This window comes from Chelon labrosus (assembly GCF_963514085.1).
Source record: "Chelon labrosus genome assembly, chromosome: 12".
Classification (NCBI taxonomy): Eukaryota; Metazoa; Chordata; class Actinopteri; order Mugiliformes; family Mugilidae; genus Chelon; species Chelon labrosus.
This window is the reverse complement of record NC_140345.1, coordinates 13,490,048-13,515,045: the sequence shown is the minus strand read 5'-3', so window position 1 is coordinate 13,515,045 and position 24,998 is coordinate 13,490,048. Positions and strand designations below refer to the sequence as shown.

At 43.0% G+C, this 24,998-nt stretch overlaps 2 protein-coding genes across 2 annotated transcripts; both read left to right on the top strand.

Moving 5' to 3' along the window:
* Positions 1-988: 988 nt before the first annotated feature.
* LOC311497573 (B-cell receptor CD22-like) lies at positions 989-9,299 on the top strand (the record flags this gene model as incomplete). The annotated part of the gene is made up of 7 exons (XM_084557885.1): positions 989-1,037; positions 1,229-1,594; positions 1,942-2,229; positions 6,661-6,915; positions 7,003-7,263; positions 7,340-7,424; positions 9,152-9,299. 7 exons carry the CDS (start codon positions 989-991, stop codon positions 9,297-9,299), a joined length of 1,452 nt encoding a protein of 483 aa, XP_084414011.1.
* A 10,113-nt stretch (positions 9,300-19,412) lies between these two features.
* LOC311496970 (myelin-associated glycoprotein-like) lies at positions 19,413-23,805 on the top strand (the record flags this gene model as incomplete). The annotated part of the gene is made up of 6 exons (XM_084557035.1): positions 19,413-19,461; positions 19,653-20,018; positions 20,841-21,134; positions 22,835-23,089; positions 23,173-23,433; positions 23,513-23,805. 6 exons carry the CDS (start codon positions 19,413-19,415, stop codon positions 23,599-23,601), a joined length of 1,314 nt encoding a protein of 437 aa, XP_084413161.1. The 3' UTR covers positions 23,602-23,805.
* Between the last annotated feature and the right edge of the window lie 1,193 nt (positions 23,806-24,998).

The following is a 24,998-nucleotide window of genomic DNA, read 5'->3' as shown; positions in this document are numbered from 1 at the left end:
TCCTTTGAAAAAGTGTATTTGTTCCTTGTTAACTGGTATTCTCTGTGTTTGTTTTGCTAAAGACATTATTTAGCAAGCGTGTACTGTAGGCGTGACCTTTTAATGACATGTTATTGCTTTCAGTGAGTAGTAGCTGTTAAAAAATAATGTATATACAGTGAACATATACATATATACAGTGCATGTGTAGTTTACTATATCTTAGCACATTGTTATCAAGGTGTTTTAATCCCCATTCAGATACATACATTTTATGAATGTGTAATCAACCTTGCTGGACAAATAGATCGATTCCAGTGCTACTATGTGTTACTGTTTCATTTTATTTATTTTTTGTCTCTCTTCAGTTAGTCAGTCACATTGTCAAAAAAAAAAAAAAAAAAGAAATCTACCAGTCCAGTTGCCTTTTTTGAACCTTTTTTGGACATCTCATAGTGAGTTAGCAAATGACAACAACAGCTTTAAAAAGTGATAACTGCCTCACTCATATGTAAACTAATACATAATTATGGCATTTCACAGGAATGTTGTTGGTGATTGACAGACTTAATGGCCCATTAGAATTAAACTCAATGGGGCATGAGGCATTTTAAACTGATTTGCTGGGATGGTTAATGACCCTTGCGTTTATCGTGTTGTTATGCAAAAATAAAATTGGAGAAGTCATAATTACTGGAAAATATGAAATGCCTGCATGTGTTTCTAAAGAATGGAGAGTGAGTATAGCACACACTGTGAATTAGAAACTTTCAGACATGGTAAAGAATAACACAATACATTCTGATGAATGATTATTAATAGGATACACCTCCCCCACTACAGGGTGGATGAGTCAAAGGTTTAATGTTGTGTGATCACAGTGGTCGCTGGTTAGATTAAAAGTGGAATGGAAACTCAACAAGTCATCTCTCACCACAGGGAAATGACAGCAGCATACACCTATTTTTCCTTTTATTTTCAGGTCTGACCGTGACACGAGAGAGTGGAGATGGAAGCTCTAACACGGTCTCTGTTTTCTGTGTGCCTTTGCATTCAAGGTATGGTACCTCCTGTATGGTGAATATTCAGCTGTAATCAAACGAACAGTAGAATTAAACAGTCAGATATTTGTCTTGTTCATGCATCTCTTTTGTTTGCAAAATAATTTAATATTCAGGTGAATTTGTACTTTACTACATTCATTCATTGACTCCATGCTTATTCTAATTCACTGTTCAATGTGTTACAGTTATTCAAACCGATGGCTCATCTTGGACAGCTAAGGTGCCGTCCTCAGTTAAAGGTCTCCTTGGGTCATGTGTGATCATCCCCTGCTCATTTGATTACCCACAGCCAGAAAATAAACAAGTCTCTGGTTACACTGGGATTTGGAACGACGACGCAGATCGCTCTATCTATCACCCACTCAAGGAAAATATCTTGGAGAATTATCGGGATCGGACAACGCTGCTGGGAGATGTCAGTCACAAGAACTGTTCTCTGAAGATTGATGACATTCAGTCCAGTGACCAAGGGCCTTTTCATTTCAGAATTGAAATGAAAGACTACGACGGATTTTCCTACACACAAAAGAAAGTTTCCATCTCAATAATTGGTAAGTGAAATGAACAGCCTCCAATAAAAACTATATAGTGACAGTAATTCCTATATTTCTGTCTTGAATTCCAGTATTGTTATCATGACATTTATTTTTTTTAATTGTAGTTTATCAGTCTGAACTCCTCTAACTAGTTACGTTTCTTACTTTCATAATAAAGAAAAAGGAACTAATGGGCACTAGTAACCAGTGTTGGGCACGTTACTTTTAAGAAGTAATTAGTTACTAGTTACTTCTCCCAAAAAGTAACTGAGTTAGTAACTGAATTACTCCACTCTAAAAGTAACTAGTTAGCAGGGAAAGTAACTATTGCATTACTATTGTGATCTTTTTTGTTCACACAGATGAATCCATGAACTTCTCTATGGTTGAGGAGATAAGGGAGGGTCAGAGTGTGTCTCCATCCTGCTCTGTGTTTTACTCCTGCCCAACCTCTCCTCCTGTTTTCACTTGGAGTCACTCTGGAGATCAGCGTTTTCTCTCACAAGTGCTCAGTGATGGCCAGCGGAAAGCAACGTCTACACTGACATTTCGCCCGACCCGTGCTGACCACAACAAGTCTTTAGGATGCAGCGTTCAAATGCAAAATGGAAAGCCTCTGCAGACACAATCCAAGGTCCTTCAAGTAAAATGTAAGTAGTGATGATGAAAACAGATAAACTTTTTTAGAGAAAAACAGACAAAACATAACAGTAAAGAGGATGACAAACATGAACATCGCCTGCCTCTTCCCACCCCTCCCTTTACAGATGGGGGGGGGGTGGGGGTGGGGGGATAAAGAATGACCAGAAAAAAGGAAAGGAAAAAACAAAACCAAAACAGAACCATGGTGAACTCTTTTTAGCAGGTTTCTTTGGTCATCTGCTTATACTCATTTTGTATTTTAAAAATGATATAACAACAAACATTTAACTAAAAATTAGTCACAGAGATGTCATGAGGATCCTCTCTGTGCTGTGATGTAATCAAATCAAATCATCAAATCAAAATTTATTTATATTGCACTTTTCATGCCTTTTAAAAGCAATACAAAGTGCCTCACAGAGGCTAAAAACAGCAAAAACAGAACAAAAAATCGAACCCTCCCACCCCCATAAAAACACAGAGACACGAGACACAAACACCCCCCCCCCCCCCAACACACACGCACACACACACACACACACACAGACATGTCCCACACACCCCACCCACACACCCACAAGAGACATGGCCGGGCACCAAGACCTGGCGCAAGGAGAAAGCCACCTTTGGGAGCCGACCACACCGAGAGGGCCTCCAGCCCACGACTGTAGGGAGCACCGCCATAGAGACAGCCCCGACCCGGGCAGACAGGAGGCCCCACACCAAGGTGCAGAGCCCTCCAGCCACCAGGGCCAGAGCCGCCCACAGGACAGCACCCCCGTCAGTAGACCAGCCGCAACTCCCAGTGTGGTCGGCCCCCATGAGGAAACACTGGGGCTAAAAACCGAGGACTAAAACGACCAATATGGATAAAATGCTTTTCAGCTCATAAAATTAAAACATGTCGTTATAACGTATAATTAAAATAAAAATAGAAAAGGAAATAATAAAAAGTCTGATAAAAACTACTAAAAACTAAAAATTGCTAAAAACTGAGGGACTAAAACTGTAAAATGGGAAAGAAAGGAACAATATAGATAAAATGCTTTCTAACGTACCATAAAAACATATTAAGAGAATCAATTAAAAGCTTGGTTGAAAAGGTGGGTCTTGAGCCTCTTTTTAAAAACATCAACAGTCTCTGCGGCCCTGAGGTTCTCCGGCAGGCTGTTCCATAATCGGGGACCATAATAACTAAAAGCCGCCTCCCCGTGTGTTTTTGATTTAACTTTAGGTATGATTAAAAGGCCAGTGCCGGAAGACCTCAGGGTCCGCGAGGGTTGATATGGTAAAAGTAAGTCAGATAAATAAGAAGGCCCAAGACTGTTAAGACACTTAAAAAAAAGTAAAAGAACCTTGAAATCGGTTCGCGCACGGGAAGCCAATGCAGCGATTTTAAAACCGGTGTAATGTGCTCCCGCCCTCTGGTCCTCGTCAGCACTCGTGCGGCTGAATTCTGAAGTAGCTGAAGATTAGAGATACTTTTTTTGGGAAGACCAGAGAGCAGGGCATTACAATAATCTAAACGACAAGAGATAAAAGCATGCATCAGTACCTCCGTGCTGGCCTGAGAGAGAAATGGGCGGACTCTGGCTATATTCTTAAGATGGTAAAAACCAATCTTTGTTATGTTTTTGATATGTGGAATAAAACTAAGCTCAGAGTCAAAAATCACGCCCAGGTTTTTTACAATTTGCGATGGTTTAAAATCTTGTAATTTTGTTAAAAGTTTCTCTCTCTGGCCTTCAGGACCAATGACTAAAACCTCTGTTTTGTCCTGGTTGAGCTGCAGGAAATTCGCTGCCATCCATGACTTCATATCTAAAATGCAATTAAAAAGGGCATCAATAGGCCCTGTGTCATCAGGAGACACGGCCATGTACAGTTGTGTATCGTCAGCATAACTATGGAAGCTGATGCCGTGCCTCCTGATGACATCCCCAAGGGGAATCATGTATAGATTAAAAAGAACTGGACCTAAAATTGACCCCTGGGGAACCCCACACTTGATCTCATGGGTTCCTGAGGAACATGTATCCATACTCACAAAAAAGTGGCGATCTGTGAGGTAAGAGACGAACCAGTTGAAAACAGTACCAGAGAGGCCGACCAGGTTCTTCAATCTGTTTAATAAAATGTGATGGTCTACTGTATCAAAGGCGGCGGTTAGATCCAGTAGTACCAAGACTGTAAGTTTATGATTATCCAAGTTGAACCTGATATCATTTAAAATCTTTAAAAGGGCTGTCTCTGTACTGTGGTTCGTCCTAAAACCAGACTGATGCCTCTCTAGAATATTGTTTGTCTTTAAAAAATAATTTAATTGGTTAAAAACCAGTTTTTCTAAAATTTTACTTAAAAATGGTAAGTTGGATACAGGCCGGTAATTATTAAGAATGTTATGGTCTAGATTGCTCTTCTTCAGAAGGGGCTTCACCTCCGCCGTTTTGAAGGAGGTGGGGAAGACACCCGTCTGAAGAGAGCAATTCACAATGTTTAAAAGCTGTTCCTCAAGGAGCCCATAAAATGTTTTAAAAAACGGTGTGGGAATTGGATCTAAAAGGCAGGTTGTGGGGTTTACCTGGGAGAAAACTCGACCAAGTGTCCTTGCATCAACCAGGGCAAAACTCTCCAGTGTTTCCTCAGGTAAAATTAAAGATCCAGGTGTGGCGACAGTTAAAATCTGTTGAGGTAAAAGCCTGGATCTGATATCATCAATTTTACCTCTGAAGTGGTCTGCAAAGTCCTCACAGAGGGTATCTGATGTTGGTTTGTGGGACTTGTTAAAATTACTGTTTGTTAAAAAGTCTATGGTGGAGAAAAGGAATTTAGGGTTATTTTTATGGTCGGAGATGAGTTTTTTGAAATGAGAAATTCTTGCCTGCTTGATTGTGTTATTATAGATTTTGAGTTGTTGGTGTAAGATTTCGTAGTGAACCGTTAGTTTAGATTTTCTCCATCTCCTTTCAGCACTCCTGCAGTCTCTTTTTAGTTTCTTTATCTCCTCAGTTCTCCACGGGGGTGTAGGTTTTGTCTTAACTGTTTTTGTTAAAAGAGGAGCCACTGAGTCCAGCGCTGATTTCAGATTTTTGTTAAAACTATTCACGATAAAATCACAGGATGCTGGTAAAATCTCTGCAGGAGTGCTCTGTAAAATCTCTATAAAATTTGCAGCCACTTCAGAAGTAAGGTAGCGTTTCCTCACCGTTCTCACCGGGGCCTCCTGCTGGTTAAAGCTGGTGATGTTAAAAAACACACAGTAGTGGTCGGACACAGCCAAGTCCAATCAAGGAAGGGTTGCCAGATCTGCTTAAACCGGTTTGCTTTCCCTGTCATTTCAAATTGTATTTTCTCCATATATAAAGTGCTCAAGAACTCTGTGAGCCAAGATTCAAAGCGGTGGGGGGGGGGGGCTTTCTTTATTCCAAACCTTAAGAATAGTTTTCTTTGCAATGACCATTACATTCTGGATCGACATAGTTTTCCAACAACTTAGAGTTTCTAGATGTTGTGACCAGCCTATAATGGTTGTTTCTGGATTAGGAGAGAAGCCATGTTTTCTTTCATTTGATACCATACCTCTAATGAGTTCTTGACTATAAGGCCAATCTCTTTAAATGGGAGGTGCCACAAATGTCCTGCCCCCCACGGTGGGGTTGTATCTTTCCTTCCAGTAAACAAGGGCTAGTGTTGAAACACTCCTGACTCTTTGGGTCTGTTTGTTTGGAAACAGTGGTTCCCAGGTACTTTATGCAATCAGTAACTGGAAGATTGCTGAGAAACACGTGGTCGAGATCATTACTTAAACACATAAGTTAACATTTCTACCAGTTTATGGTATACCCTGATAACTTTCCAAACTTTTTAATGAGGTCCAGTAGTGGTGGGACAGATTTTTCAGACTGCAAGAGGAACGAAATAATGTCGTCAGTGTACGGAGCTATGTGATGATCCATTTTACCAAGATGTATAGGGGTTATTTTCCAGTTGTTTCTGATGTTAATAGCCAGCGGTTCAATGCATGCGACAAACAGCAGGGCGCTCAGGGGACACCCCTGCCATCAACCACGATGCCGCCTAAAAGAAGGAGATCTCCCAGAGGACCCACGCAATTGGGTGGGCATAGAGCATCTCTACCCAGAAGCTCTAAAAGTCTTCTTAATGGCAATAATAATTTTATCTTTAAGCATGGTAGTCATACAGCGATCAGCCACAACATTATGACCTACACAGTATTAAGAAGGCGGTCCTAATGTTATGTCTGATCGTGTGTCTAGAGGGATGGCCAGTCAAGCGGTATGTCAGTGCAACATAACAAACATCCACAGTGTATTTAACCAAAAGAGTATTTCTGTTGTAATAAATAAAGAAATAAGATGACTTGCAGCTAATGGCATTCATTAATCGAGTAGTACATACATCTATATGTTTCTATGCAGATGCCCCAGCGAATGTGAAGGTTGAGTACAAATCAGATGTGAAGGAGGGACAAACTGTCCACCTGAAATGCTCCAGTGATGCTAACCCTCCTGTCAGAAGCTACGAGTGGCACAATGAAACCTGTGCTCAAGTGCACAAGGGATCGATCTACATCCTTCCAAACGTCTCTAGACACAGAAAAGGGCCGCTGTACTGCACTGCAGTTAATGAAGTAGGACGAGTCAATTCAAGCTCTGTGCAGCTCAATGTGCTATGTAAGTAAACAACTACAGAACCGTGGTGATGAAGAAGACTTTTTTATTTAAACACGTATAATAAATGTACATTTCTTGCTCCTGCAGATGCCCCTGAGATTAAGAATGCTTCGTCGTGCTCCTCAGAGGGGGACATGGTAAAGTGTGTGTGCAGGGCTGAGTCTAATCCTCCCAGTATGATCCATTTTGTGCTTCCCAACAAAGTTAACCTGAGCACCAAAGTAGAGCAGCATGGCTCTCTTACTATCGGGACTCTACAAGTCAACATGGGGTCCTCCATGTATGTGCACTGTCTGGCAAACAACACGCAGGGCAGTGCCAACGTCACGCTCTCCCTGCCTGTTAAAAGTAAGAACATTGAATGCAGCATATGTAGATTGTCACCACTGTGTTTGGACACACTCTATGATTTCTGTTCGGACAGGTAACATGCTGTATATTTACATTGCTGCTGGAGCAGCCGGAGGTTTGGTGATCCTTGTAGCAGCAGTGATAGCAGATAAAAAGTGGTAAATTGCTATAGAAAAATGGATTTATTTAGAATTTTGATCAAATGTAAGTCGACCAAACCAGTTTGTTTAATATAAAAGCACAACACTAAATAAAAGACCAGTAATAAATGTATACTTTTAAATCAGGCATTTGTTAATACAATGCAACAATATGGCTTATAATAGTTAAGTCAGGCTTCAGTGTTTGTATAAAGTGTGCTTAAATTAAAAAACAATATTCTGCCAGTAGGAGGAGACGCCACATAATTTATTCCAGTGATCATATTTATGACAACATTGGGGTATGTAAACTTTTCTTTGTTCGTTCATGACACATGTGCATGCAAGAGGAGAGAGTGGGCCTCTTGGCATTTAATGTAAAGCAGTCTCAAACTTGGGTTTAAAGATGGACAGTGATTTTAAATTGGATCTGCAAATTGGTGTAGTGGTTAAGTCCAGCTTTTTTCACCTTAGGCGGCTGGCAAAGGTGAAAGCCTTTCTTACACATCAGCACTTTGAGACAGTAATCCATGCCCTCATCACATCTCTGCTGGATTACTGTAACACTCTTTATTTTGGGGTCAGCCAGTCCTCCCTCGCACGTCTCCATTTGGTTCAGAATTCGGCTGCTTGTCTCTTAACTGGAGCACATAAGAGGGAGAACATAACTCCCATTCTGGCCTCCCTCCACTGGCTGCCTGTGCATTTTAGAGTCCATTTTAAGATTCTTTCATTTGCTTTTAAATCTTTAAATGGTCTCGCCCCACCTCACTTCTCTGAGCTTCTCCATCCTTACACTTCTGCTCAGTGTCTCAGGTCAGCTGATCAGCTGCTCCTGGAGGTACCGAGGTCTAAGTGGAAGCTCAGAGGGGAAAGTGCTTTTTCTGTTGCTGCTCCCTAATTATGGAACGATCTACCACTGCACATCAGACAAGCCCTCTAACTGTCCATTTTTAAAACTTATCTTAAAACCCATTTTTATTCCTTGGCTTTAAATCCACCATGAGACCCTGCTCTTGTTTAGTGCTTTTAGTGTTTTTAATTGTTTGTCTTGTTCTTGTCTTATTCTTACCTTTGTACAGCACTTTGTTTCCACTGTGGGTGTTTTTAAAGTGCTCTATCAATAAAGTTTAGTCGAGGTGACTTCATGTTATTTCTTGTGCAGAAAATGGAGATGACACAATCTACAGCAACATGTAAAACACAGAGGAGCTGTCCATGTGCGCGCTGTTGAAGTGAGAATCAAGGAAGTTGTAAAATATTTCTGTATGCTCAATTGTCAGTTCCACAATATGTTAATAAAATCATACAGACGTGTGAATTAAACTGTTTTGTCCGTGTTTTCTCATTTTTTCAGGCACCAAGAAGAAGGAGCTTGAAGTCACAAATGTCTGAATCCTATATGTGTTTTAAAGTAGGATTCAAATTAAAGGACGTGTCATGTTTCAGTGGACAATACTTTGTTTGATGAGGCAGAAGAAAAGAGGCCAGTAATTTCTTTTTGGGAGCAAATCATGGACTGTAGATTGTGGCTTAGGCCCGGGTTTCGGCTTCTTTTTTCGGGCACACTCTTGGCCACGGGGGCCCGACAGGGAGGATAGGTCCTCGTGGACAGCATGGAGGCAGGCCTGCAGGCCAGCAGCCTCTGACGCCCCAGTCTGCTAGCCACACGGTGATGGTTCCCTGGCCTGCTGGCCACCGGCCAGCCAACCTCCAGCGACCTGTTCCTTGTGCTCCTATCCCAGCTCCCTTAAAGACCTCCACTTCTGCTCCTTGCGCTCCTGTCCCAGCTTCCAGGTGGGCCTCCATCCCTGCTCCAGCTCCTTTACCAGCCCCCAGGGTCGGCTCATGTCCTCCCCCCCTACCCCTGTACATGCCCGGGTACTGGTGTAGGGGCCTATGTCCTGCCCCTACACCAGTACCCTACCCAAGGGTCGGCTCATTTCCCTGCTCCCGTTCCTGCCCCAAGGGTCGGCTCATTTTCTGCTCCCATTCCGGTCCAGAGGGTCAGCTCATTTTAGGGACAGGAGCAGATTAACTAAAATGCAAGGTGGCTCAGACTCTGACTCCTGGCCGCCACCCAGAACTCTCCTGTCTGCCCGGCCTCCCGGTCGCCCTGGACGTTTTGGTCTTGTCATCTTCAGGTGTTCTTGTTTTGATTTTCGTTTTTGGATTATCCTGCCGTTTGGCAGTGCTTTGTGTTTCCTTTTGTTTGATTAAATTCATTTTTACCCACTCCTGCCTCACCGCTGCTTTGTCCTGCATTTGGGTCCAACCTCCATCACCCACTACCATCTGATGTAAAAATACGTCTATACTATAGTACAGGCATATTAAAAGAAACTCATTTACATTGACTAACTCTTATTTTTTCTTGTTGCCTGAACTGATATACAAGTAATGTGAGTTCTTCTCTTTGTACATTACATTTTGACTTGTGCTCAGACTTGCTACGTGCTGTGGTGATTTCTTCTTCATTGCTTTATTGGTAATGCCTGCAGTCTGCACAGGGAGGAATCTCTACAAACAGTGTTCGAATTATACCATGAGCTTCGGGGGGTACCGCTATTTTGACTGGTGACGTCACTCTCCATTTTATATAGGCTTACACGCACGATTTCACACTTGTGGTTCACAGTCAATTTTCCTTCGAAATATAGGTCATATGACCGTGGCTGACTGGCCGACAAGGTAAAAAAAACTAATCATACTAGCAAGCACAATGCACCCTACACGTTATAGGAAGGGTTGAATTCGGGCACAGATAAACACTGTTTCACGGTGAGCTTCAGGAGCTGCGTGAACTTTTAGCTATTTATCTAGCTAGAGACTATGACTACATTATGGATGAGACAAATACTGAAAAACCAAATTAAGACAGTTCTGAAAACCTGTTTAGGTCTGACGAGCTGCTCATAACATTTACCACAAAATACAACGCATGATGATATACATGGTAGTCAAAACCATAGGCAGAGTTTAAAGTTGATTCAGCCACTTACTCTTAATTTCGCACACACCAGCGCCTGCACCCGCACCCAGTAGGCTACGTATGTTTGACAGCTAGTGAAGAACCATAGCAAACAACTGAACGTACTGAGAAATGGTACATCCCAATGGGGGTGAGGGTTTGAAAATCGTATTTCATTAGATTATTTCCGGAATTGATGTGATGGTAATACTGCATTTAAATACATACAATTTTGGAAAGGCTAACATTATATTTTATTAAAAAATTTTCAGTACCCCCCAAACTATTATTTTCATCTACTTTGGGGGGGGGGGGGGGGGTTCTAAGTCTCATCTAGGGGAGTCAGACCCCCCCAATACCCCCCGTAATTCGAACCATGTCTACAAACCCCCCTCAGCACTGACTGCTCTCTGAACTTCTTCAATACTTGGTCAACACATTTATGTTGGCCAGATGGTGGACCTTTAAGACTGATCAACAGCTGATGAAGTCACTGAAGGCTGAAGCAGTGACTGGAAACTAACTCACTAACTTGTTTCCAGTGGCCACGTTGGAGATACATTCTGTGGTAATTCTCAACAGACCAGTGACAGGAGCTCAAACTGAAACGTACAAATTAAGTGACTTTTGTTTGTCTGTGTGTTGTACATTTACTGAATACATTTAGAGAAAAAAACACAATCAAGAATTATAGTGAGCTGAAACAGCAGCTTGGTTATAATGAAGCAAATTTCAAAAAATGAATAGGTAGTAGTATCAGTTCCATGATGTATCTTTGTTTCAACTACAACGGGACATTATTTCTAAAGCAGATAGAAGACCAAGAAACAAAATTAAGGTTTGGTTTTATGTTAATTTTTGTCTAGATGCAGACATGCCACACATAATAAAAAGTGGGATATCTCTGAATACTTTTCCGTGTGTAGCAGCTAAAGATCTGATAACTTTAGACAATGAAATTCACCATGAAATCGTTGATTTGCAGCCTCCTTCTCTATGGAGAACCACAGGTGACCGCTGTGAGTTTTCTGCAATGACTGACTGGGCTCTTCACCTGTCTTCTCGAAGGCATCCGTGTTGTTATTGTCAGGTGACCAGTGATTAGTCGACTTCCTGCTTGGAGCGACATGGTACAGCAGGAAAGTCAACTATTCAACGAGCCAGTACAACCCCTAATTGCCTATAGTATATAATGTATGAAAAACATTAGGAAATCAATGAATATGCATTTATGAATCATTTTTGGAACTTGATAACATCTACAGCGCGGCTATTTAATTAGCGGCCCCCCGGGCCGGGTCTGGCCCCTGAGGGACTTTGTACCGGCCCTTACAGTGTCGTGTAGTTATCACATACACGATGCGCCTCCCCTGTCTTGCACATAACACATATGGATAATCTAGTACAGCACATGACAATGGTTAATTGTACATTTTCTCGTGCAGTAGGAGGTGGTATGGACACGTTTAAGTCGGACCATATGACCAATCAAAGTCGTCATTCGCCGTTTGCGCTCTCGTTGTGAAGAAGATAAGACAACAAAGCAACCACTTTTCCTCACATTTTCTGTTTGCAGTTTTCTTGTTGCACTTATTACAAGAGGAATGTTCTGCTTTCTATTATTTTATAATCATTTATACAGTTTTAAGTTAAGCAGGACAGGTTTCTGTTTAAGAAAGATATTTATTTTATTCTGTTTTGTTATTTTGTATTAAAAATAAATTGTTGAATTATAATTTGTTTTGCACGTGTTCATATCACTCAAAAATATGCATCTAATACAATTCAGATTCGAGTCAAATAGTTAAAAAATCGTTTCACACATAAAAAAAAAAAAAAAGGCTAAAAAAATAATTCACCACGCTGGGAAGGGTGAGGGCAATCGGGTCAGCCAGCCTTGCCAATGAGGTGTCCCTTTATTTTTCAGGGAGTTTGCAACCCTTGTGCATATGTGGTGACTCCTGCAGTATGTTATTGTAATTTCTTTATTTGTTACTTTCATTCTCTGGCCCCCTAGTTTTCCTCAGTTTGAGCTGGCCCCAGTTCCCAGTTAATTGAACAGCCCTGCTCTACAGGCTAATCAGTCGTGCTAATCAGATGAACGTAATACCACACTGAGGAAGGTACATTAACTCAAAATTTGTGAGATGTAAAACTGGTAACTTTCATCAACGTTCCAAATACCTTCAGAGCAACGACAGACTGTGATCTCAGAGATCTCTGATTAATCGATCCTTTGATGACAGACAAGGTCAGGCCTTCTCTGTGCTGTCTTCTTAAAATCAGGGGGCATGATCACCTCTCATTCAACTCTGGGACTTCAGCAGACAAACCAGAAGCAAGAAGAGTCATGACTGTCAACTGTTTTAGTGAGCAGGTAAAACACTAGATGTGTTGTGTTGAGGTATACATGTTTATTCATTTTATATGTCCTGTAATTAAGGGGTCCATGCAACGACATTGCAGGATCCCTATTAATTTAATTGTGATTTTTTTTATTATTATTATTCTGTTTAACTAAAAGTGTCATGAAAATTTATCAAAAGAACTTTAGCAGGGTTATTGATTACACAGTTAATGGCTTTTACGCTTTGGCACAGTATAACTCCAGAGCTAATATTTTGTGGAGTATATAACCAAACTTAATCAAACTTCATATTACTGATAATAATATGATACTGTGAATATGATGCCTCAACTTTTGTGACTCTTGGTCTCTAGGGGGGCGCTATAAAAAACACATTTCAATATCTTCAAAACTGCAATTGCGTACTTCATGAAATTTGGCATCCAGAATCTATAAAACATTTCATATGACTTTTGTCACGTCTTTTGTCATGTCTTGTCCTTCGTCATGTCTTTTGTCATGTCTTAGTTTCTGTCATGTTTTGTAATGTCCTCCGTTCTTGGTTCTGTCATGTCTTAGTCCGTCATGGTTTAGTTTCCTGTGTTTCTGTTTATTGTATTAAGTTCTCGGTTTTCATAGTCATGGTTAGTGTTTAGTTGTTTCTGTTCTGTTTCCTGTTTTATTTTGCTGAGTTCTCGATTTCCTGTTTTCATGCCTTTTTGTTCCCTTGATTGGATCATTGATTTCACCTTGTGTTGATTCTTGATTTTCTTCGCCTGTGTCTCGTCACCCCTGTTCCTCATGTCTATATATAGCCCTGCCTTCCCCTTTGTCTCTGTCGCGTCATACTGCTTGTTTCTGCTTGTTAACCATGTTCCACGTTCCACGTCAGTGTTCTTGTTCCATGCCATAGTTTCATGCTACGTCTTACTTTTGTTCATGTTTTTTTGAGTTTTGCTCTTGGAATTCCTGCATCCTCGGCAGCGCCTTTGGTTTTGTTCTTTGTTAATTAAAAACCTTTTTTTGCCTACTCCTGCCTCTCAAGTCCTGCATCTGGGTCCAAACTCCCAACCCCCGCTACCCCCCTCTGTGACAGAATGACGCGACCAAAGAAGGACCCAGCAGACTTTATTTTTGATGAGGAGGAGGACAAAAGGCGAGTTATATCCTATTATCAAGACCAAATGCTGGAATGTAAGCCATGGCTCATGCCAGAGTTTTTGTTTCCGTTTGTGGACACTCATTTGGCCATGGGGGCTCCGAAAAGGAAACATGGTCCGCGTGGACGCCATGGAGGGAGGTCTGCTGGCCGGCAGCCTCTGGAATCCCGTCCTGTCGGCCACATGGTGGTTGCTCCCCAGCCTGCTGGCCATCGGCCAGCTAGGTCCCAGCGAGCCGCTCCTGCCTCCGTTCCTGCTCCAGCTCCCATACCGGCCTTGAGGGTTGGCCCATGCCCTGGTCCTGCACCTGTACCGGCCTCGAGGGTCGGCCCATGCCCCGCTCCTGCTCCTGTACCGGCCCCGAGGGTCGGCCCATGCCCCGCTCCTGCTCCTGTACCGGCCTCGAGGGTCGGCCCATGCCCCGCTCCTGCTCCTGTACCGGCCTCGAGGGTCGGCCCATGCCCCGCTCCTGCTCCTGTACCGGCCTCGAGGGTCGGCCCATGCCCCGCTCCTGCTCCTGTACCGGCCTCGAGGGTCGGTTCAGCTCCGGCTCCTCTCCCGGCTCCGAGGGTCGGTTCAGCTCCGGCTCCTCTCCCGGCTCCGAGGGTCGGTTCAGCTCCGGCTCCTCTCCCGGCTCCGAGGGTCGCATCAGCTCCGGCTCCTCTCCCGGCTCCGAGGGTCGCTTCAGCTCCGGCTCCTCTCCCGGCTCCGAGGGTCGCTTCATGTCCTGCTCCAGCGCTGCTTCCTGTCCCTGTACCGGCTCCGAGGATCCGCTCATGTCCTGCTCCAGCGCTGCTTCCTGTCCCTGTACCGGCTCCGAGGATCCGCTCATGTCCTGCTCCAGCGCTGCTTCCTGTCCCTGTACCGGCCCCGAGGGTCGGCTCATGTCCTGCTCCAGCGCTGCTTCCTGTCCCTGTACCGGCTCCGAGGGTCGGCTCATGTCCTGCTCCAGCGCTGCTTCCTGTCCCTGTACCGGCTCCGAGGACCCGCTCATGTCCTGCTCCAGCGCTGCTACCTGTCCCTGTTCCGGCTCCGAGGATCCACTCGCTTCTGGCTCCTGTTCCGGCTCCGAGGGTCGCCTCTGCTCTGGTTACCGCTCCCGCTCCGGCTCCGAGGGTCGCCTCTTCCCTGGTTCCCGCTCCGGCTCCGAGGGTCGCCTCTTCCCTTGTTCCCACTCCGGCTCCGAGGGTCGCCTCTTCCCTGGTTCCCGCTCCAGCTCCGAGGGTCGCCTCTTCTCTGGTTCTCGAGGTGGCTCGGACCCCGGCTCCCGCTCCTGTTCTCGAGGTGGCTCGGACCCCGGCTCCCGCTCCTGTTCCTGAGGTGGTTCGGACCCCGGCTTCTGCTTCTGCCCCTGTTCCCGAGGTGGCTCGGACCCCGGCTTCTGCCCCTGTTCCCGCAGCGGCTCAGACCCCAGCTTCTGCTCCTGCCCCTGTTCCTGAGGTGGCTCCTGCTTCTGCCCCTGTCCTCGAGGTGGGTCTGGCCTCTGCTCCTGTCCCCGCTTCTGCTCCTGAGTGGTTTGTCCAGTCTGACCGGCCACCCGGCTGCCCACCTGAACTCTCTGCCACGTCTGCCCGGCCACCCGGTCAGCCCCCTGAACTCTCTGCCACGTCTGCCCGGCCTCCCGGTCGGCCCCCTGAACTCTCGGCCACGTCTGCCCGGCCTCCCGGTCGGCCCCCAGAACTCTCGGCCACGTCCGCTCGGCCTCCCGGTCGGCCCCCAGAACTCTCTGCCACGTCCGCTCGGCCTCCCGGCCGACCCCCAGAACTTTCGGTCCTGTCTGCTCAACCTCTCGGTTGCCCTGGATCCCTCCTGCCATGCCCCCTCCACCCACCCTGTCCAGTACTGACTTTTGTTTAAGTTTAAGTTTTTGTTTTGTTAGGGACGTCTGGGATCCGTCCCTTAAGGAGGGGGTTCTGTCACGTCTTTTGTCATGTCTTAGTTTCTGTCATGTTTTGTAATGTCCTCCGTTCTTGGTTCTGTCATGTCTTAGTCCGTCATGGTTTAGTTTCCTGTGTTTGTTTATTGTATTAAGTTCTCGGTTTTCATAGTCATGGTTAGTGTTTAGTTGTTTCTGTTCTGTTTCCTGTTTTATTTTGCTGAGTTCTCGATTTCCTGTTTTCATGCCTTTTTGTTCCCTTGATTGGATCATTGATTTCACCTTGTGTTGATTCTTGATTTTCTTCGCCTGTGTCTCGTCACCCCTGTTCCTCATGTCTATATATAGCCCTGCCTTCCCCTTTGTCTCTGTCGCGTCATACTGCTTGTTTCTGCTTGTTAACCATGTTCCACGTTCCACGTCAGTGTTCTTGTTCCATGCCATAGTTTCATGCTACGTCTTACTTTTGTTCATGTTTTTTTGAGTTTTGCTCTTGGAATTCCTGCATCCTCGGCAGCGCCTTTGGTTTTGTTCTTTGTTAATTAAAAACCTTTTTTTGCCTACTCCTGCCTCTCAAGTCCTGCATCTGGGTCCAAACTCCCAACCCCCGCTACCCCCCTTTGTGACAACTTTAAGGCCTATACCTTTTGAAGTATTCACCTAATCCTTATGAAACTTTGCAGCCGTCATTATAATATGCCTGTGTACAATCATGCCAAAATTTGGTCTGTAAGGGGGCGCTACAACGATTACATGTTTATATCTCACAAAACACCACAGTAAACTGCTTGAAATTTGACAATAACAATCTGTGGATGACTCCTTACAAGCCCCCCAAGTTTCGTGCAATGCGGTCTATAGGGGGCGCTACTGGTGACATGTAAATATTTGAGTCCTTTTATTTGGCAGACCCAGCTTTCTCCTATTCATAAGTTAAAGTTAAGTTAAACTGGATAATCGCATTTGCTTGGATGGTGATGATATACTCAGTGACCCTTGTGTTTATCGTGTGGTTAATATGCAAAAACAAAATTGAAGAATTCACAATTACTGAAAAAAAAAAAAAATTATAATAATAATGAAATTCCTGCATGTGATGTGCATCTGTTCAAAAGACTGTTTGTCACCTGGAGAAGAGAGTGACTCAACACCGACCATTAGAGGGCGCATAGGCGCTGTTCTGCCAGTCAAGGAGAACCAGTCTGGACCAGTTGCAGAAAAGGGGAGAGGACTAAAGATGTTTTTCTGGAAGTTTTCAGTCAGTTTTTTGGTGTTCCAGGTCTAGTTTTCAGTCTGAGAGGGATATATGCATCCATCTGTACAGTAAGTACACTTCAGTTTGATATTAATAATTATTATCTTGTGAGGTGGTGAGGTGTAATTTGTTTGACTACAGTAACAGTATATTGAGGTGGTAAACATTGTTACTATTTGTTATGATGTTTACTAGGGTGTGTTTATTTATTTACTTGACACATACTGCCAAGTCCCTGTAAGAATCAACAACTTTATTGGAAATAAAGAACCATCTCCTCAACCCACGGCCTGGTTATTTGAGACCCACCAGAGTCCTGACTGGACTCTCCACAGCTATCCAAACTCTCCATCCACCCTACGTCCTAAAACTATTTTTCATTCGTCCTTCGAGCCAGATAGATAGATGGATTACTGAGGAAAGATCCCTAACCCAGAGAGATCAGTTCCCTCCTACCTGTTGAATTATGACATAACTAGACCAGGATCCCAGAAGTGGGTCCAGAGCCAAGTTCCCTGAGACACAAGGGAATGTGAGCAATCGGGCGCAGAGGCCAGCTCTGGTGCCACAACTCCTATTAGCCAAAGCCCTGTACCAGAAAGTGGTGGAGGAGGAGTGGGAACAGATGTTGAAGGAGACACAAGAGAATCAGCATGACCCACCCAACCAAGCCCCAGATCAGCTCACCAGGTGGCAACAGATCAGCCAAGAGAATGCAGCTCTGAGACACCAGGCAAGCCACTTACCTGTGCTCATTGAAACTTTAAAGGAGATCAAGCAAGCCAATACCAACCTCTGCCAACAGGTGGATGATTTGGTGAGTGAGATCAGGAACACACCCAGGCCAGCGACACCACATGCCCTTTCAGATCAGTACAGCCACCCAGCCAACATGTACATGTGGGCCCCATATGGGTTACAAAGGGGCAACACGGGTACAGAACATGCCATAAAATAATATTAATAAAGTCTGTTTTTAAATAAAAGTTATTTTAAACGTATCTGTTGTCAGTTCATGCTCATTTGTCATTCTCAGTTCCGATATTATTGCACTTGCAAGCTCAAAAATTGTAGTAGGCCACATGAAGTGCATGACGTGTGGACAGTCGCTGCCTCCCTCTGCTTAGTTTCAGTCATTCTGTAAGCATGTGTGTGTAAGATGAGGAAGGAAAGAACAGGGTCAGCAGACCTTCCAGTGCTAGTGTTTTGACTGATGGACACAAAATTGGATTTAATTAGATAGAATAGTTGTGTTTGTTTAAGCTTACTTCTGAAAAAATATTAACCCTTGTGCACCCCTTTAAAAAATAATGCCATTTTGGAATATAATAATAATATGATATGTGTTACATTACAGTAAATTACATAAAGGCTACAACTTCAAATGTTTAGCTGACTTTCCGGCTGAATTTTTTAAATCTTTGAAGCTTATTGTCTTAGCAATTAATGTTAGCCTTTTTTTCTCCTTTTGGCTCTCATCCCTAGGTTTTGGTGGCAGATACAGGGGACACAAGTGTAGATGATGCAACGAGGCGAATGATGAAATACATTCTGTCAAACGAGCTGGCATTGGACTATAATGTGTTTGGCCGTCACGGAAAAAGAAGTTTAAGGAGTTGAGTCCTTATCAAGCTCAGCCTTGATGCACCACAATGTCTTTTCACCTCCTCATCATCCCCACTTGACCTCTTCTCTCATCTGGAGAAACTGTGGCAAATGGATGTTCTTCCTTATCGCAGTGACAAGCTGGCCACAAGATCCCACCAGGACCAGGAAGCCGTTCACCTCCTTCAGGAGCAGACCATCCGAGTGAATGTCGATGGCATCTTGCGCTACGCCACACCGCAGTGTATTGAGGTGGTAAACTTTAAGTTACTATTTGTTATGATGTTTACCAGGGTGTGATCCTTTACTAGTTGTTTATTTGTTTACTTGATTTGTTCTGTATATCCTAGAAACCATATGCATACTGCCAAGTCCCTGTAAGAATCAACACCTTTATTGGAAATAAAGAACCATCTCTGCACCCCACGGCCTTGTTATTTGAGACCCACTAGAGTCCTGACCGAACTCTCCACAGCTCCCTACATCCTAAAACTATTTTTTTCTTTTTCTAAAGAATGAAGAATGAGTATAGGACACACTGTGAATAAAACACTTTTGGACATGGTAAAGAATAACAAAATACATTCTGATGAATGATTATTAATAGGATACACCTCCCCCACTACAGGGTTGATGAGTCAAAGGTTTAATATTGTGATCACAGTGGTCGCTGGTTAGATTAAAAGTGGAATGGAAACTCAACAAGTCTTCTCTCACCAGGGGGAAATGACAGCAGCATACACCTATTTTTCATTTTATTTTCAGGTCTGACCCTGACACGAGAGAGTGGAGATGGAAGCTCTAACACGGTCTCTGTTTTCTGTGTGCCTTTGGATTCAAGGTATGGTACCTCCTGTATGGTGAATATTCAGCTGTAATCAAACGAACAGTAGAATTAAACAGTCAGTTATTTGTCTTTTTCATGCATCTCTTTTGTTTGCAAAATAATTTAATATTCAGGTGAATTTGTACTTTACTACATTCATTCATTGACTCCATGCTTATTCTAATTCACTGTTCAATGTGTTACAGTTACTCAAACCGATGGCTCATCTTGGACGGCTGAGGTGCCGTCCTCAGTTAAAGGTCTCCTTGGGTCATGTGTGATCATCCCCTGCTCATTTGATTACCCACAGCCAGAAAATAAACAAATCTCTGGTTACACTGGGATTTGGTTCAACAACGAGAATCATCCTATCTATCACCCAGACAAGGAAAATATCTTGGAGAATTATCGGAATCGGACAACGCTGCTGGGAGATGTCAGTCACAAGAACTGTTCTCTGAAGATTGATGACATTCGGTCCAGTGACCAAGGGCCTTTTCATTTCAGAATTGAAATGAAAGACTACGACGGATTTTCGTACCAACAAAACCAAGTTTCCATCTCAATAATTGGTAAGTGAAATAAACAGCCTATATAGTGACAGTAATTCCTATATTTCTGTCTTGAATTCCATTATTGTTATCATGACATTTATTTGTTTAATTGTAGTTTATCAGTCTTAAATCCTCTCACTAGTTACGTTTTTGACTTTCTTACTTAGGAAAAAGGAACTAATGGGCACTAGTAACACATCTTTTCATCCATGGTATCCTACAGTGTTTGATTCTCTGGATTATTTCAGATGTCATTGTTTGGCAAATTCAATTGGTAACAGCACAACCTAAAAAACAAAAACAACAGGTTTTCAAACTGTGCTGGTAACAATTGTTATTTAGTTTTTTTTTTTCTCATGACAATTTATTATCTAGTTCATCATTTGTGCTGTTATAATGCATTAATATCCTCTTTCTTTAAACAAGTTAGGAATTGTTTTTGCCTTACACAGATGTTCAGTACTGAACAAAGTCAGGGTTCCTATTTGTCCTATTTGTCCTAGGCATGACAATCTTTGACATAATGTGCACATGGGGTGAAATTTTCTTTGTAGAAACATTTATCAAGTTACAGTGTTGTTCTAAGGTCAAGTTCCTGTTCTAAGACTCTTATTTTTAACACAATCTTTATTTTGAGCGAAAAAAACAGGAAATATCTTTCCACTATAAAGGGTGTTTGTAGTCCATATGTGTGGACTAAAGCTGTTTAATATCAAAACAAGCAATGTCAGAATTCAAAGTTTCATAAAAAACAATCCAGTAGACAAGTGTTCTCTATTAGTTATGATACAGCTTCAGTTCCTTTGCCAACAGCTATTGTGATCTTTCTTGTTAACACAGATAAATCACAATCCATCAACTTGTCTATGGTTGAGGAGATAAGGGAGGATCAGAGTGTGTCTCCATCCTGCTCTGTGTTTTACTCCTGCCCAACCTCTCCTCCTGTTTTCAACTGGAGTCACTCTGGAGAGCAGCGTTTTCACTCACAAGTGTTCAGTGACGGACAGTGGAAAGCAACGTCTACTCTGACATTTCGCCCGACCCGTGCTGACCACAACAAGTCTTTACGATGCAGCGTTCAAATGCACAATGGAACGCCGCTGAAGACAGAACCCAAGGTCCTTCAAGTAAAATGTAAGTAGTGATGATGAAAACAGATGCTTCAGACACTGTGACCTACATGGTTTCAAACAGACAATAAAATGTATATGAAGAAATATAAATAAAATAAAAGACAAGTGAAAATTGTCAAATATTCTGAAAGTAATTAGAACAAATAAGAGCAAGGACGAGCAAACAAAGAGAATGGAGATTAAAATGAGGCCAAAGAGAGGTAACACTTTATAGTTATGATATAGTTTTCTCCAGTGTGGAAGCTGTTCCACTAACTCAGGGATGGGCAACTGAAATGATGGAGGGGGCCACAACTTTTCATCGACACTACCTGAGGGCCACACAGGACCGCACACTTAACCAGATATGATAAAACTGCCATTTTAAATATGTTTGTGTATGTTTATTGAAGCAAACAAAAAATAACCACTTAGTTATTTTTTTTTTTGCAGTGCAAAGGGCTCATGAAAATAAAACATACCATCCTCTTCAAGGAGGGCAGAAAGCTGCAGAACAGCAAACAGCAACTTGTGCAACGTGTTGTAGCGGCAACTTAAATGAAATCTTTCAAGGCAGATAACGTCTCTAAGCACATAGGTTTGCTTTTAAATTCTGTGAACAGATAATCCTTTTCCCATTTCACCTGAAACACACACACACGATTTTCTCGGTATAGTTTTCTCTCTCATCCGCTCTTTGCCACGGCTCAACGTCTCTTCTTCACTGGTGGAGAAGAGCTACCCGGTGGAAGCGTGTGCGAGGCGGCGTCTGCATTGGATGCGCCATCTAGTGGCCAACTTTGTCATTACAAGTGATTCAGTGACGCAGAGGATACATTTTTATAATGATCAAAAATGAATCTAAGGGCCACTTAGAGTGAGGTCGCGGGACGTGTGCGGCCCCCAGGCCACCAGTTGCCCATCTCTACACTAACTGAACACACAAACCTAAATATAAAAGCAACATCTCTCGAGTGTAGGTTCTGTCACTGTCACAAGACTGACAGTCATCGCGTGTACATCTACACTGGAAAAAACAAAATTGCACTGTCTTCTTGTGAAAAGTGTTTATCTCCTGTGTATACCTAAAAATCTTCTTAATGGCTATAGAAATTTTATCTTTAAGCATGCTCGTCATACATCGATCAGCCACAACATTATGACCTGCACAATATTAAGCAGTCAGTCAGTATGTTATGTCTGATTGGTGTGTGTCTCGAGGGATGGTCTAATAACATAAGACAATGAAAGTCACCGGCTAATTGTTGATGTGCAGCCTCCTCCTCTCTGTTACTGCAGGACGAGGTGAAGTTGTTAATTGACTACTGTTGAGAGGATTTGGATCGTTCCTCTGCGAGCATTACCAGATGCCTTTTCAGATGAGCTTGCGTAGCAGTTGTACTTTTGTTGTATTTCAGGACTGACTTCCATATTCTGCACGTCACGGTAGAATAGGTTTCATCTTTAGTGAAGTATTTCCACACACTTGATGAACCAATGCTAGTTTGCCTCAATGACCCACTGGGCTCCTCGGCCTTCTCTGAGGCGTCCCTGTTGTGATTATCACGTGATTGGTGACTAGTTGACTTCCTGCTTAAAACATCATGGCACAGCAGTAAAGTCGACTTGTCGGTACAACCATTAGTTTAAACTTAACTATGCGAAACACTGTATCTGTGAAGAGCACCACAGTAGTATATACATCTACATGTTTCTATGCAGATGCCCCAGTGAATGTGAAGGTTGAGTACAAATCAGATGTGGAGGAGGGACAAACTGTCCACCTGAAATGCTCCAGTGATGCTAACCCTCCTGTCAGAAGCTACGAGTGGCACAATGAAACCGGTGCTCAAGTGCACAAGGGATCGATCTACATCCTTCCAAATGTCTCTAGACACAGGAAAGGGCCGCTGTACTGCACTGCAGTTAATGAAGTAGGACGAGTCAATTCAAGCTCTGTGCAGCTCAATGTGCTATGTAAGTAAACAACTACAGAACCGTGGTGATGAAGAAGAATTTTTTATTTAACCATAATAAATGTACATTTCTTGCTCCTGCAGATGCCCCTGAGATTAAGAATGCTTCGTCGTGCTCCTCAGAGGGGGACATGGTAAAGTGTGTGTGCAGGGCTGAGTCCAATCCTCCCAGTATGATCCATTTTGTGCTTCCCAACAAAGTTCACTTGAGCACCAAAGTAGAGCAGCATGGCTCTCTCACTACTGGGACTCTTCAAGTCAACATCAGGTCCTCCATGTATGTGCACTGTCTGGCAAACAACACGCAGGGCAGTGCCAACGTCACGCTCTCCCTGCCTGTTAAAAGTAAGAAATACTTTGAATGCAGCATATGTAGATTGTCACCACTGTGTTTGGACACACTCTATCATTTCTGTTTGGACAGGTAACATGCTGTATATTTACATTGCTGCTGGAGCAGCTGGAGGTTTGGTGATCCTTGTAGCAGCAGTGATAGCTGATAAAAAGTGGTAAGTTTCTATAGAAATATGGATTTATTTCGAATGTTGATCAAATGTAAGTCAACCAGTTTGTTTAATATAAAAGCACAACACTAAATAAAAGACCATCAATAAATATATACTTTTAAATCAGGCATTTGTTAATACGATGCAACAATATGGCTTATAATAGTTAAACCAGGCAGAGGCAGAAGGTCAGCTTAAATATGATTCTACGTAATTACAATCAGTTCAGTCTTGTGGTTTGCATTACATGGATTCAGTGTTTGTATGAAGTGTGCTCAAATTCCAAACCAATATTCTGCCAGCAGGAGGAGACGCCACATCATTTATTCCAATGATCATATTTATGACAACATTGGGGTATGTAAACTTTTCTTCCTTCGTTCATGACACATGTGCATGCAAGAGGAGAGAGAGTGGGCCTCTTGGCATTTTATGTAAAACCAGCAGTCTTAAACTTGGATTTAATGATGGACAGTGATTTTAAATTGGATCTGCAAATTGGTGTAGTGGCTAAGTCCAGCTTTTTCACCTAAGGCTGCTGGCAAAGATAAAACCCTTTCTTACACCTCAGCACTTTGAGACAGTAATCCATGCCTTCATCACATCTCTGCTGGATTACTGTAACACACTTTATTTTGGGGTCAGCCAGTCCTCCCTCGCACGTCTCCAGTTGGTTCAGAATTCGGCTGCTCGTCTCTTAACTGGAGCACATAAGAGGGAGAACATAACTCCCATTCTGGGCTCCCTCTACTGGCTGCCTGTGCATTTTAGAGTCCATTTTAAGATTCTTGTATTTGCCTTTAAATATTTAAATGATCTCATTCCTTACCTCTCTGAGCTTCTCCATCCTTACATTTCTGCTCGGTGTCTCAGGTCAGCTGATCAGCTGCTCCTGGAGGTACCGAGGTCAAAAGGAAGCTCAGAGGGGAAAGTGCTTGTTCTGTTGTTGCTCCCAAATTATGAAACGATCTACCACTGCGCATCAGACAAGCCCGCTCACTGTCCATTTTTAAATATTGTCCTAAAACCCATTTTTATTCCGTGGCTTTCAATCCACCATGAGACCCTGCTCTTGTTTCGTGCTTTTAGTGTTTTTCATTGTTTGTCCTATGTTCCTATTCTTGCCTACGTACAGCACCTTGTTTCGTCTGTGGGTGTTTTTAAAGTGCTCTATAAATAAAGTTGAGCTGAGCTGACTTCATGTTGTTTCCTGTGCAGAAAATGGAGATGACGCAATCTACGGCAACATGTAACACACAGAGGAGCTGTCCATGTGCGCGCTGTTGAAGTGAGAATCAAGGAAGTTGTAAAATATTTCTGTGTGCTCAATTGTCAGTTCCATAATATGTAAATAAAATCATACAGACGTGTGAATTAAACAGTTTTATCTGTGTTTTCTAATTT